At 47.8% G+C, this 12,917-nt stretch overlaps 5 protein-coding genes across 5 annotated transcripts; 2 read left to right on the forward strand and 3 right to left on the reverse strand.

The window, feature by feature from the left end:
• Nucleotides 1-1,102: 1,102 nt before the first annotated feature.
• Nucleotides 1,103-1,402, reverse strand: N7495_008986 (60S ribosomal protein eL39; the record flags this gene model as incomplete). The annotated part of the gene is made up of 3 exons (XM_057211637.1): nt 1,103-1,151; nt 1,230-1,330; nt 1,397-1,402. The coding sequence occupies 3 exons, from the start codon at nt 1,400-1,402 to the stop codon at nt 1,103-1,105; spliced, it is 156 nt and encodes a 51-aa protein (XP_057061180.1).
• Nucleotides 1,403-2,657: 1,255 nt separating this feature from the next.
• Nucleotides 2,658-6,732, forward strand: mdr1 (ABC multidrug transporter Mdr1; the record flags this gene model as incomplete). The annotated part of the gene is made up of 2 exons (XM_057211638.1): nt 2,658-6,325; nt 6,375-6,732. Coding segments are annotated over 2 exons (4,026 nt in total), but the record flags the coding sequence as incomplete, so codon positions are not given.
• Nucleotides 6,733-7,975: 1,243 nt separating this feature from the next.
• Nucleotides 7,976-8,158, reverse strand: N7495_008988 (uncharacterized protein; the record flags this gene model as incomplete). Its single annotated transcript, XM_057211639.1, has 1 exon — nt 7,976-8,158. One exon carries the CDS (start codon nt 8,156-8,158, stop codon nt 7,976-7,978), a length of 183 nt encoding a protein of 60 aa, XP_057061182.1.
• Nucleotides 8,159-9,506: 1,348 nt separating this feature from the next.
• On the forward strand, nt 9,507-11,148 carry N7495_008989 (Ytp1 family protein; the record flags this gene model as incomplete). Its single annotated transcript, XM_057211640.1, has 5 exons — nt 9,507-9,623; nt 9,681-9,758; nt 9,810-10,652; nt 10,703-10,832; nt 10,886-11,148. 5 exons carry the CDS (start codon nt 9,507-9,509, stop codon nt 11,146-11,148), a joined length of 1,431 nt encoding a protein of 476 aa, XP_057061183.1.
• A 337-nt stretch (nt 11,149-11,485) lies between these two features.
• N7495_008990 (E1 ubiquitin-activating protein AOS1) lies at nt 11,486-12,855 on the reverse strand (the record flags this gene model as incomplete). Its single annotated transcript, XM_057211641.1, has 4 exons — nt 11,486-12,412; nt 12,462-12,657; nt 12,712-12,769; nt 12,822-12,855. 4 exons carry the CDS (start codon nt 12,853-12,855, stop codon nt 11,486-11,488), a joined length of 1,215 nt encoding a protein of 404 aa, XP_057061184.1.
• Nucleotides 12,856-12,917: the final 62 nt, after the last annotated feature.

Consider the following 12,917-nt stretch of genomic DNA (forward strand, 5'->3'; position numbering starts at 1 on the left):
TTGAGATCGATGACCGTTTGAGTGGAGGTTGACTTTATTATTCAAGTGGTGCGAGAATTGGCTTTATTTTCTTTCTTAATCGGCGTTTGGTCCACTGAACTCTTTGATGCCCTTTTCATTATCTTTGCTCTACGTCAGCTGTATTTCAAAATTGATCTCAACATACCACTCAAGTATGAAAATAGTGTATGGCCTGTAAGTGGATGGCAGAGGTATTGCGCATCTCAGCAGTGTCATCACGTAATCACGTAAAGGTATGAGTGTATCACGTAGATTCAAGTTGTATAGGCGAGGACTCACACTGAATGGTATGCATCCATCTGGATTATGGAAGTCCTGATACCTCGCAGCAGCGAAGCAGAGCCTGGGAGTTATTTCATCAGGTTCCGAGAAGTAATTCTCAACCTTTGATAGCTGGCTTCAAACGAAAAAAAGTCCATTCTACGCCTCCGCTTCCCTTGACTCCCATATCTACTGCTATGATGATACCGCCTAGATAGAGACCATCCCCTCCGTGAACTCGTTATACCATATCGTCAAAATATGGATATCCTCTTCGTTGACTGGAAGACAGTCAGAGAGGGTAGCAACCCACTGTTGCCAAATAGACAGGCATTCAAATTCCAGCTGGGGGTTCGTCAGACTCATCCATCGCTCTACACCACTACGCCTACAACCAGGTACATAAAGTGCAGACCAAGGGACGATTTTGATTGTAAAATATTGAAAACCGTCTGCCGGCCGAAATCCCCAATCCCAGCCAAGACGTCCAACCTCGATAATTTTCGGAAGTCGATATTGCAAGTCATTTATTCGGAAGCGTAGGTCGTCATATTTCATAGAGGGAAGATAAAAAAAGAACGAGGATCAGAGATCAGATTGCACGCAACCGGACAGAATAAACATTTTCTTTTTTCTTTTTTAGGACTTGAAAGTAGTTTCCGATTAAACTAGCGCGATCAAGTCGAAGGGAGATGGTCTGATTATTTCGAAGCGGGAATCATCGTCGGAATAGGAACACCGATCAGACATCACATGCACAACAGCAAGAGGAAAAGGGAATTTCGAGGCAGGTGGCAAGGAGGAAGTCGTCTGATAGCATCTAGATACCGAGACGAGTCTTGCGCCAGTGTCGTCGCTTGGCGTTGTATCTGTATTTTGAATGAGTCTTCCATTCTTGATTCTGATTTCCTTGTTCCCTTCGTGACCGAGGCGGTTGCTGTATTTACCTGATGGTGTTGCCGGTGCGCAGGCGAATCCACTGGGGGATGGGACGGTTCTGGCGCTGAGCTTTGGCAAGCTTTTGCTTGGTGCGGAAAGTCTTGTGGCTCTGGAGGAGGAAAAAAGAAGAGAGGTTAGTTCTGTAGTACACTGCTATATTCAAAATGTTACATACCGGCATCTTGAAGGACTTGGTCGCGATGGCGAGCTTGATGGATGGAGAAGTTGTCGACCTTGGGAAGTGGATGATTTGTGTGCGGCAGGGCTTGGCTTTTTTTCGCTAGACTGGTCAGGTGATTCAAAGTACGTGGTATTATATAATCATCGACCGAACACCTTAATTACAAGGCTACAATTTCTTTTTATTTCTGCCTAATTCAGCTAATTACTGTCTGAGACCACATCGTTCTCGTTTTCGTTCTCGGAACCTTGGGACAAGCTCGCCTCCAAACTTCGCTTAGGATTGTATAAAGGTTTCATCCAGTGATTGAATATTCACGATGTCTCTGTTAACCGTTTTGTCTGCTTTATAACTAAGCTCACGACGTATGCACTGCCCCCAGATCCTCAATACCTTAATGCGGTATACAGTACGCAAGTTTGTGGCTAGAACCACTGATTCCTTCCAAGTGGAGATTCGGAAGCTAGAAATATCCGAACATATGCACACCCATTTTATGTCCCAACTTATACTACTGGGCGACTTATAACTGGTGTATCTGGTGGATCTACGGTCAGATCTCATTTGACTCATGATCGAAATGAGTCAAGGTGAACAATATCGTGTAATGCATTTCGGATAGTACTCTAGATGTTGCATCTGGGCTTCATGTGTATCCCTCCGGACAGGTCTGCGTAGTACACGGTGGTAGGGGCTGGATAGACACTGCGTTCCACCGGCAGATCATATTAAGAAATGGAGACAGATCCCTGATATTCACCTTGTGGAATGTCCTTGCGTGCCCGGAATGTGAGAAAAAAAGGGAGGCGTAAATGCATAAACATGTCGGAGACTTGACCCTCCGGCAACCCCCCGACTTCCTAAAGTATTGCCCGTCATCTTGTTACGTACTCCGCTCCGTATTGGATATTAACCTGTAATATCTTAGACGATTAAAGATCTATCAATCAGATCGGTTCGTCCACCGAAAGCCGTCCCCGAGTCTTATTTTTATAAATATTATATTATTTTCTGATTTAAGCTTCATCTTCCCCTCCCTTCGACTTCATCTTATCCCTTTTTTATCCTTTCCCCTTTCTTTCACGACAGGATATTTTCTAATTTCCAACCTTTCCTCTTCACTGAATCTACTACTTCATACTGTCTATTTTGAATTCAATTCATCAATCACCCTGACAGATCATATACGGTCCACCTGCAGGCTGAGGCTGCAGTGACCAGGTAAACAAGTGGGCCTACCATTTCTACTCTACAGTCTAGCGTCATGCAACAACCAGAAGAAGGAGTGGTCTCTGTCGAAAAGACCACTGAGAACGTGGTTGCACCAGATCCACCTGATGAGAAGTCACATCCAAGCTTCGATTCCGGCTCGACTTTGGATCACGCAAAGGACGAGTCTAAGGCTCCCATTTCGATAGATGAGGATGCGCTCTATGCGCATCTCCCTGAACATGAAAAAGAGATCTTGAAACGCCAACTAGATTCCCCTCCAGTCAAGGTCTCTTTCTTAGGTCTATATCGATATGCCTCCCGCATGGATATCCTGATCCTGGTGGTCAGCGCCATTTGCGCCGCCGCCGCCGGTGCTGCCCTGCCCCTCTTCACCATTCTCTTCGGTTCTTTGACCACCTCTTTCCAACAAATCGAGCTGGGAACTATCCCATATCACGAATTCTATCAGGAGCTGACCAAGAACGTGTTGTATTTTGTATACCTCGGCATTGGTGAATTTGTCACTGTCTATATCAGCACCGTCGGCTTTATCTACACTGGCGAACATGTCACCCAGAAGATTCGAGAGCACTACCTAGAAGCCATCCTGCGCCAGAATATCGCCTATTTCGATAAGCTCGGCGCTGGGGAAGTCACTACCCGTATTACTGCGGACACGAATTTAATTCAGGATGGTATCTCCGAAAAGGTCGGCCTGACTTTGACCGCTGTGGCGACTTTCATCACGGCCTTCATCGTGGCTTATATCAAATATGCGCGCCTGGCTGGTATTTGTACCTCCACTATTGTTGCCCTCGTGGTGATCATGGGTGGCGGATCTCGATTTATCATCAAATACAGCAAATTCTCTCTGGAAAGCTATGGTGCAGGTGGTACTGTGGCCGAAGAGGTCATCAGCTCGATCCGAAATGCGACCGCCTTTGGCACCCAGGATAAGCTTGCGAAGCAGTACGAGGCTCACCTGCGAACGGCTGAGCGCTGGGGCATGCGCCTGCAAATGGCGCTCGGTATCATGGTCGGTGCCATGTTCGGCATCATGTTCCTAAACTACGGTCTTGGCTTTTGGATGGGCTCGCGCTATTTGGTCGAGGGCAAGGTTAATGTCGGCCAAGTCCTGACTATTCTCATGGCCATCCTTATTGGTTCTTTCAGTCTAGGTAATGTGAGCCCCAACGGCCAGGCCTTCACCAGCGCTGTGGCTGCGGCTTCCAAGATCTTTTCGACCATTGACCGCGAGTCACCTATTGATCCTACTTCCGAAGAAGGTATAATTCTCGACCACGTCGAGGGTGATATCAAGTTTACCAATGTCAAGCATATCTATCCCTCTCGTCCCGAAGTGACTGTTATGGAAGACGTCACTCTGTCTATCCCTGCTGGTAAGACCACCGCTCTCGTTGGACCTTCTGGTTCGGGTAAGAGTACTGTCGTCGGTCTGGTGGAGCGTTTCTATATGCCTGTCAGTGGCACTGTCTACTTGGACGGCCACGATATTCAAACTCTGAATCTCAGATGGTTGCGCCAGCAAATATCCCTTGTTAGCCAAGAACCTATTCTTTTCGGAACTACCATCTACAAGAACATCCGTCACGGTCTTATTGGCACCCACTTCGAACATGAGTCAGAGGAAAAGATCAAGGAGCTCATTGAAAACGCCGCCAAGATGGCCAACGCTCACGAATTCATCAATGGTCTTCCGGAAGGTTACGAGACTAATGTCGGTCAGCGCGGTTTCTTGTTGTCCGGTGGCCAGAAGCAGCGTATCGCAATCGCCCGTGCCATTGTTTCTGACCCGAAGATTCTGCTGCTAGACGAAGCCACCTCCGCCCTTGACACCAAGTCCGAGGGTGTGGTCCAAGCTGCTCTTGATCGTGCTGCCGAAGGCCGTACTACCATTGTTATTGCTCACCGTTTGTCAACTATCAAGAATGCCCACAACATCGTCGTCTTTGTCAACGGCCAAATCGTTGAGCAAGGTACCCACGACATCTTGCTGGAACACGCCGGTCCCTACTCCAACCTCGTTGAAGCTCAGCGCATCAACGAAGAAAAGGAAGCTGACGCTATGGAGGATGAGGAGTTTTCTGACGACGAATCGGTGGACAAGGAAAATACTACTAGAGTGAAGTCCTTTACTAGTGGCTCTTCTATTCGTCAGGTAGAGTATGAAGAGGGAGACAGTGCTTTCCCCCAGGAGATGCGTCGCTCCGACACCCGCAAGTCTGTTTCCAGCGTCGTTCTGTCCAAGCGCGGACCGGATGCTACTCCCAAGTATTCGCTGTGGACTTTGATCAAGTTTATTGCCTCCTTCAATAAAGAGGAGTGGAAGTATCTTGTTGTCGGTTTGTGTTTCTCCTGTCTCGCCGGTGGTGGTCAGCCTACCCAGGCCTTCCTCTATGCCAAGGCCATCAGCGCACTTTCTCTGCCCGCATCGCAGTACCAAAAGCTTCGGTCTGATGCCGACTTTTGGTCACTCATGTTTTTGGTCGTTGGTATCGTTCAGTTCATAACCTTCTCTTGCCACGGTGTCGCCTTCGCCTTCTGCTCCGAGCGACTCATTCGCAAGGCTCGCAGCCAGGCATTCCGCACCATGCTCCGACAGGACATCAACTTCTTCGACAAGGAAGAGAACAGCACTGGTGCTTTGACTTCTTTCCTCTCCACAGAAACCAAGCACTTGTCCGGTATCAGTGGCCAGACTCTTGGCACAATTTTCATGACCTCAACCACTCTGCTCGCCTCGATCATAATTGCTCTATGCTTCGGCTGGAAGCTGGCTTTGGTCTGCATATCTGTCATTCCTGTCCTTCTAGGATGCGGTTTCTATCGATTCTACATGCTTGCTGCCTTCCAGCGCCGGTCCAAGGTGGCATATGAGGGATCTGCCGGCTACGCCTGTGAGGCAACCTCGGCTATCCGCACTGTTGCCTCACTTACCCGTGAGTCGGATGTGTGGAGCATCTACCACTCCCAGCTGGATGAACAGGCCCACGTCAGTCTGATCTCAGTCACCAAGTCCTCCGTTCTTTACGCTGCCTCCCAGGCCTGCGTCTTCTTTTGCGTTGCTCTTGGCTTCTGGTATGGTGGTTCATTGCTTGGCAAGGGAGAGTACGACACATTCCGATTTTTCGTCTGCTTCAGCGAGATCCTGTTCGGGGCCCAGTCCGCCGGAACGGTCTTCTCCTTCTCACCCGATATGGGCAAGGCCAAGAACGCTGCGTCCGAGTTCCGGAAGCTTTTCGACCGCCGCCCGACTATCGACACCTGGTCTGAAGATGGTGAGACTATTGAACAGGTGGATGGCTCCATTGAGTTCCGCGACGTGCACTTCCGCTACCCGACCCGCCCTGAACAGCCCGTCCTCCGTGGATTGAACCTGAGCGTTCGTCCCGGTCAGTACATCGCCCTGGTTGGACCCAGTGGATGCGGTAAGAGTACCACCATTGCCCTCCTCGAACGCTTCTACGATGCCTTGTCTGGCGGAATCTTTGTTGACGGCAAGAACATCGCCGATCTCAACGTCAACTCCTACCGTAGCCACCTGGCACTGGTCAGCCAAGAACCGACCCTGTACCAGGGCACAGTCAAAGAGAATATTCTCCTCGGTATTGCCGGTGACGATGTGGCAGAGGAGCATCTGTTAAAGGCATGCAAGGATGCCAATATCTATGACTTCATCATGTCCCTCCCGTAAGTTATACCTTACCCTCTACTTTGGGAACAATCTAACAATTTCTAGTGACGGCTTCAACACAACAGTCGGTAACAAGGGCGGCATGTTGTCCGGCGGTCAAAAGCAGCGTATCGCTATCGCCCGCGCTCTCCTCCGCAACCCGAAGATCCTCCTTCTCGATGAAGCAACCTCGGCCCTAGACTCTGAGTCCGAAAAGGTTGTACAGGCTGCCCTCGACGCTGCAGCGCGTGGTCGCACAACTATTGCCGTCGCACATCGTCTCAGCACGATCCAAAAGGCTGACATCATCTATGTCTTTGACCAAGGCAAGATCGTCGAGAGCGGCTCACACAGCGAACTCATTCGCAAGAAGGGTCGTTACTACGAGCTTGTCAACCTGCAAGGTCTTGGCAAGAGCAGCTGATCTTTTTTCTTTTTTCTTTTTTCTTTTTCTTTCCATCATACCCCAATATTTTTTGCTTTCCCCTTATGTTTTAAAACTCAATTCACCCATACTCATCTCATCCCACCTCATATCTCGTCGTTTCGACCCCCATATTTACGGTTAAAAGCCTTTGACTACATTTTGCTATATCTTCTCATGTCCTTTCATTTACATGTTCTGCTAGGATAGATCTTGGTCGGGAGTCTGGTGGGGGTTTTGTGTATACCCGTCAACAGTAACAAAAACACGAATGTTATATTAGGTACCATAGAGAATGAAAATTATACAGTACTTTCCTATAATTATCGTTTTCCTTTGCTTTCAGTAAGAATTCAAAGTAAATATGGCTTCTTCCAGCTTGACTGATCTCTGAATAGCTTCAAACAGTGAAGTGACAAGGCCGATTAGAATTCGCCAGAGTAAGACAATGATAGTTGTTTTTGCTCTCTTCTCTACTTCTCTACTTCTCTACTTCATGAATCCACGAGTTATCTGCTGACCCATCCATCCTCCAGACGAGAACCCCAAAGAAAACCTCTTCTGAACATGATAGAAATTTTACGATTCCGGTGCAAGTCAAGGGTGATCTTGTTCCTCCATGATCAAGCAAACAAGCTGGTCTCCTGAATCCTCTTAATTCCTAAAGTCTCTGTCTCTTTCTCCTTTGTTTCCTCCAGAGCCAGAATTGCTGTCAGATCAGCTGGCTGTGTCTTTGCTCATGGTCTGTATTAGATCTACTGTCCTTGATAGAAGGCCTTTTAAGAGCAGCAGATAAATTAGCCTTCGCAGTTTTTAAGTCATGGTCCTCATCAGATTTATGGTCTAGAACAGAAGACTCCAACCATGAACTTGATAGACGCGTCGTCAGTGTGAGATGCTAGGCGATTGAAGTGAGAACTTATATTGTCGACCGCAAGTTTGAACTGTGATTGTACCCACAAAGTCGAGGGACTGGCCAAGGATCGATATAGATCCAAAACAGCCTCAGTCGACCCAGGGGTGATGGACCGAGCAGCTGGACTGTAAGACCTGACTCTGAATCCCAGTCAAAAACCAGAGACAAGGCATTTGTTTCGTTGGCCCTCACAATCCATAGTTAAAGTCCATATTTAAAAATCTATATCCTGCGACCAATAGACTTTGAAATAATGTGGACGTGGCTTGCCTTCTTGCCTCGGGTTGCCTTCTGTTTGTTGAATGAGAACACTGGCCGGGTTTTACTTCAGCAATGGTGGCAATTGAAAATTGGTTGCAATAGCTTTTGTAGAGGTACCACAGCTTTTTCACTGCTTGTTGGAAGCGGGAAGTCGTCCAGGTCGTCGTAGCCGGCGTGCTTTGTTCCAGTCATAGACTTGCGTTTTTTCTGGCACTGCGTGCTGGGGCTAAAAGTAGTCGATGCTGTCATCATTAGTTTGGATTGTAGCCTCCCAAAGCAAGTGATGCCGGGTGAAATGGAAAAGTGATTGTTCAAAACTTGCCGAAGAGTCAGCCGGTGACATCTCTAAATCCTGTCATGGGAAACGAAAAAGGTGAGCCTATCTCATTGTGTTAGGGCTTTTGTGATGCCATTGTCGGTTTTTCCGACGGGGAACTAACCCCAGGAGCCCCAAAGAGATATGAAGCTGCATCTACAACTTTCACCCACAGTCCTGTGGAAACAGGGGTGAAATCTGATAGGCTCTAGGTCTTTCCGCGATATAAGGTACCGTCTTGTACCAGCTGGTCGAGATGTGAATTCATGCGCATTTCACCTCCTACTTGACTGACATTGAAAGTGTCGACTGAAAGGTTTGACTTGCTTTCCAGTTGTAACTTGAGACAATGAGTCAGTGTGTGAAGAAATAGATAAAGCCGGTCACCTGTCGATGTATCTTGCCCTAAGAACCATCTGGCTATCCGCTGCGTACGAGAAGCCCAAGTAGGCCTATCTGACTATTCTGAAAAAGTTGCCCGGAAGCAGAAGCATATTCATCGCCCAGCCAATATATAGCAGCAAGATAGAATCTAGAGACTAATTTCACTGTGGAAGCACGTCTTTTTCCAGATTGGTGGACACATCTTCTCTGTTTCTTTTGTTTATTAATTTCATGAAGTTGAAAAGGTCAGAGATGCCAAGCTATTCTCCATTAATGAGGAAGAGACTATTAGCATTTGTTTCAGCAAACTCGTTGACTACATGTCGGAGAATTTTGTCTTTGAATTCAACTCTTTACTACAAACAATCTCTGATATTGTAGATGGCCCTGGACCAACTTATCACTTCTCGATGTTTACCACTGTATACTACCCAGTTAGCCGAAATACCTGCGTAATAAGACCATTTGAGCACGGTTTGCTCGGGAAATACCCTATCACCCTTCGGGTCATTAGACTCTACCTAGGTAGGGCTCAAAACAAAATATTGCATATCAATCAGCCATGAAGGTGACACGACCTCGGGAACTTCTAAGCGTCTCCAAGGTTCTTTTTTATTTTAGTGATTTACGATGTACAGCCTCGGCAGAATTTTCTCCTGACTATGATATTTTGGCTGGAGCCCGGATCAGACTGCTGAAGCTAAGATGGCTTGCTGGAAGATAATACTCTGTAAGAGTGGAGCACGAATAGTATGTAAATACGCTAGTCCTAATAAGGCATTCTAGATCAGGCTAAGATCGACGTTGCCTGATCTGGCCTTGCGTTTCCGTTTCCATGTTCATTTCTTTGCAACTCTCTTCCAGTCAACGGCCATCCCCACTCCTACATATATCGTTATGGGGCTACTATCACGAAGATCATTATGCGCTCTCGTCTTGATGGCCGGCATCGCTGCCGCCCACGGTGGTCATGAGGCTGTACCCGAAGGCTCCGCTATATCACTAGAACCTCTTGTTCGTACTCTGCGCGCATCATTCCAAGGATGTATTTACTAATATGATATTTGGCAGGATACTACACTTTGGATACACATTTTACTTATGGGACTCTCTTTTGGACTCATCTTCCCCTTGGGGATGGTGCTTGGAGTGCGTATACTTTTGTCCCTTCCGTCTTCTATCTATTAACCGTCTTGCCAGATGGTTCGCTCACGCTGGCACGTCCCTGTTCAAACGGTCGGTACCGTTATTGCCATCGTGGCCTACTTTCTCGGACATGCGCATAAGGGTCGTCAATTCGGCAAGAACGTTCACGCTTCCGTTGCGAATTGGTTGATGTTGCTCTTGGTGGTCCAGGTCGTGCTGGGCGTTTATCTGAGATTGCATCTTGAAAAGGCATTCCAAGGTCGGATTCGATGGATATTTGTCCGGGCCCACGGTATTATCGGCAAGATCATGCCCGTCGTCAGCTGGACGCAGATGCTGTTCGGTGGTATTACCGCGCTTGGTTTCTGTCAGGGTGAGCATACCGGACAATGTGCGGCGCATTTCATTATGGGTAGCGCGTTCGTCGCGTATGGTATCACATTACTGGTTCTGTTGCTAGCTGGTCAGTATTGGCTGCGCCGTACTGGCCGCAGTCAGGAATTCTTCGACTCGGCTGTTATTGCCGCGTGGGGCTGTGTCAATACCTTTACCGAGCACCATTGGGGCGGGGAGTGGGTCAGGAATGACCTGCAGCACACCCTTATGGGTGTCATATGGTGGTGTGCTGGTTTGTTGGGCATGTGGATGAGCCGTACCAGAGGGGGTCAGCCCAAGCGCAACATCATCCCTGCTATTGTCATTATACAGACTGGCTATTCCATGGGTGCTCACCCCCAGACTCTGATGATCAGTACCATGATACATACTTTCTTTGGATATACACTGATGGCTGCCGGCGTTGCACGTATCATTGAAATCTCTTTCGTGCTGCGCGATAAGCCTGCCATTGACATGAGTGGCTCTGACCCGAACAGCTTTCAGTTCCTGACTCCATTCGTATGTTCCCGCTTCTTGCCTTGTCTTCGAATTTATACTAACCGTCTCAGTTACTCTGCGCCTCTGGATTTTTGTTCATGGGTGCTACTGAGGAGCAGATGCAACTGCTCGCTGACGCTGATATCAGCCACGTTGCATACTTGCTAATCTTGTTTAGCATTACTTTCATAGTGTTCCTCTGTAGGTTATCCTCTCCCCTTCTATCACCCCTCTTCTTTCTAATCCAGTTCCAGTTGCCCATATCTTGATTCACGTTTACGCTGTGCACGTCTTCCCCAGGGATGACGATACTGAGACCGACGCCCGTGGCAAGTATGGAAATGCCAATGGCCGCCACGGGAACGGCCGTGTACGTTCATCCTCCGACGCCCAGCGCATCCAAGATGCAGAGGGCTTCGAGCTACAGGGTCTTGTCAGCGACGAGGAAGAGGGTGAGTCCTCTCTCGGTCCTAGGAGGACTAGTGACGAGGAGCTGGGCCGAAAGGAAACACCCTGAGTACATTTGCATGGTGCTAATTTGTTTTTCCTTTGCTATTAGCAGGAGCTGTATATTGACTTGCTTAGTTTGCCATCTGAACATACTGCCCAAAATATAGAATCGTTAATGTGCTTTTTTTTAATGTGCCAATCCTGCTAATCCTGCTGATAATCGTCAAACTCGTGTAAATAATTCTAGACCCATTGCTCTCTTGCTCCAAGACCGTTGCCATTTCGATACCTGAGCATGTCCATCACCATCTCGATCTAATACTGTTGTTAATTCAATCCAAACCTTAAAACTAACACCGCCTTGATCCAATACTGTTGTCATATTGGTACATGCCGACTGGCCCTCAATCCAGTGTTATTGATTCTTGAGCAGATGCTGCTACAGCGGCTGGAACAATGCTATTGGCAGCTGTTTCAATTGCAGCTGAAGCGGCACTTGTATGGATCGGGATTGTCATCACTCCAGGAGAAGGGAAAAACGGATGAAGAGGGTATATGGGACCGATGGAGGTCTCGCCATCAAACAACAACATATTCTGTAGCGGCTGTTCCCGATTCGTGATGACATTAATTGCATCCTGAGCTAGGTAACCGCCCAAGAATGCGGCTACGGGACTAACTTCCAACCCCAAGTTCTGCAAAAACTTGCGGATGAAGACGCTGCTCAGATTTTCCATTTCGAGGTTCAGTTCCCGGTGGCTTTTTACTGCAAGTTCTGTGAAGCGGGCAATATCTTCGGCTGAGGAGGGGGGCTTATGGCCTTCAGATGTTTTCTCGAATTCCCATAGTGCACGAAGACAGCTGATTAGAGGTGTCACTTGCTTTCTGCGTCTGGCAACTGAGGTGAACTCTTTGGGTAGGGGGGAGGTATTCGCCAGAATGAGGGGGGAGTACGTTTCGCGCTTGGTGACAAGTTCAATGGTGTTTTTGCCTTGTTTCTTCCTGGTAATAGACACAATACTCCTAGTTTGAGTCTCCTGCGGCGATGGGGAAAAGTTTGATTTCTGGCGTTCAATCACAAAATCATGAGAGATAAGATCGGCGAAAACGAAGCCGTACATTCCGTGGAGACCAGCTGCATAGAAGGGGCGGTTGGCTACACGACAGGCTGCATTGATGGTTGTATTTGCGGTGAACTCTAGATCGGTTGCAATGATCATATCGAACTGGGCGAAGAAGGTGGGATCTTTCAGACGAACGTCTGAGGTATCGATTGACAGTTTGACACGTGGGTTCATGCGGCGAATTGGAGGGGCTGCAACTTCGGCGCGCTAGAATGAAGGTCAGTACGTCTTTTCATAGTTGGGACTGTAAATATACATTTTTGCCTTTTACAACGATACTCTCATCTTCTGTGAAGGCTGCAGCCAGGAAGAACGAGCTGTCGATATCGTGTTGTGTCACTGGTTCGTGATCGATGATGGTGAGTGAGCCAATGCCTGCTAGCACTAGGTTCTTCGCAACTTCATTGGCGATTGCCTTCGCCGTAATTAGGAGAATGCTGGCTGAGCGAAGTCTGGGAATATATATTTAGCATTTGTTTATTATGTTTGAGGCTTGGGTAGCTCACTGTGTTTGACCTTGCACTCCCCAAAGTCGAATCTGTCGATCGTATAATGCGATTTCATCTTGAATGAGGTTTTAGTGGAATAGGATCACATCGAATCATAGAAATCATACCAGCGGTGATGTTGGGATCCATATCACTCTCCATTTTGAGGAAAATTGAAGGAAACTGCTGAAGAAGGACAATGGTGGAGAGTGAACCGTTCGATA

Source organism: Penicillium taxi, assembly GCF_028828555.1.
Source record: "Penicillium taxi strain IBT 34144 chromosome Unknown utg000005l_segment0_segment0, whole genome shotgun sequence".
NCBI lineage: Eukaryota > Fungi > Ascomycota > Eurotiomycetes > Eurotiales > Aspergillaceae > Penicillium > Penicillium taxi.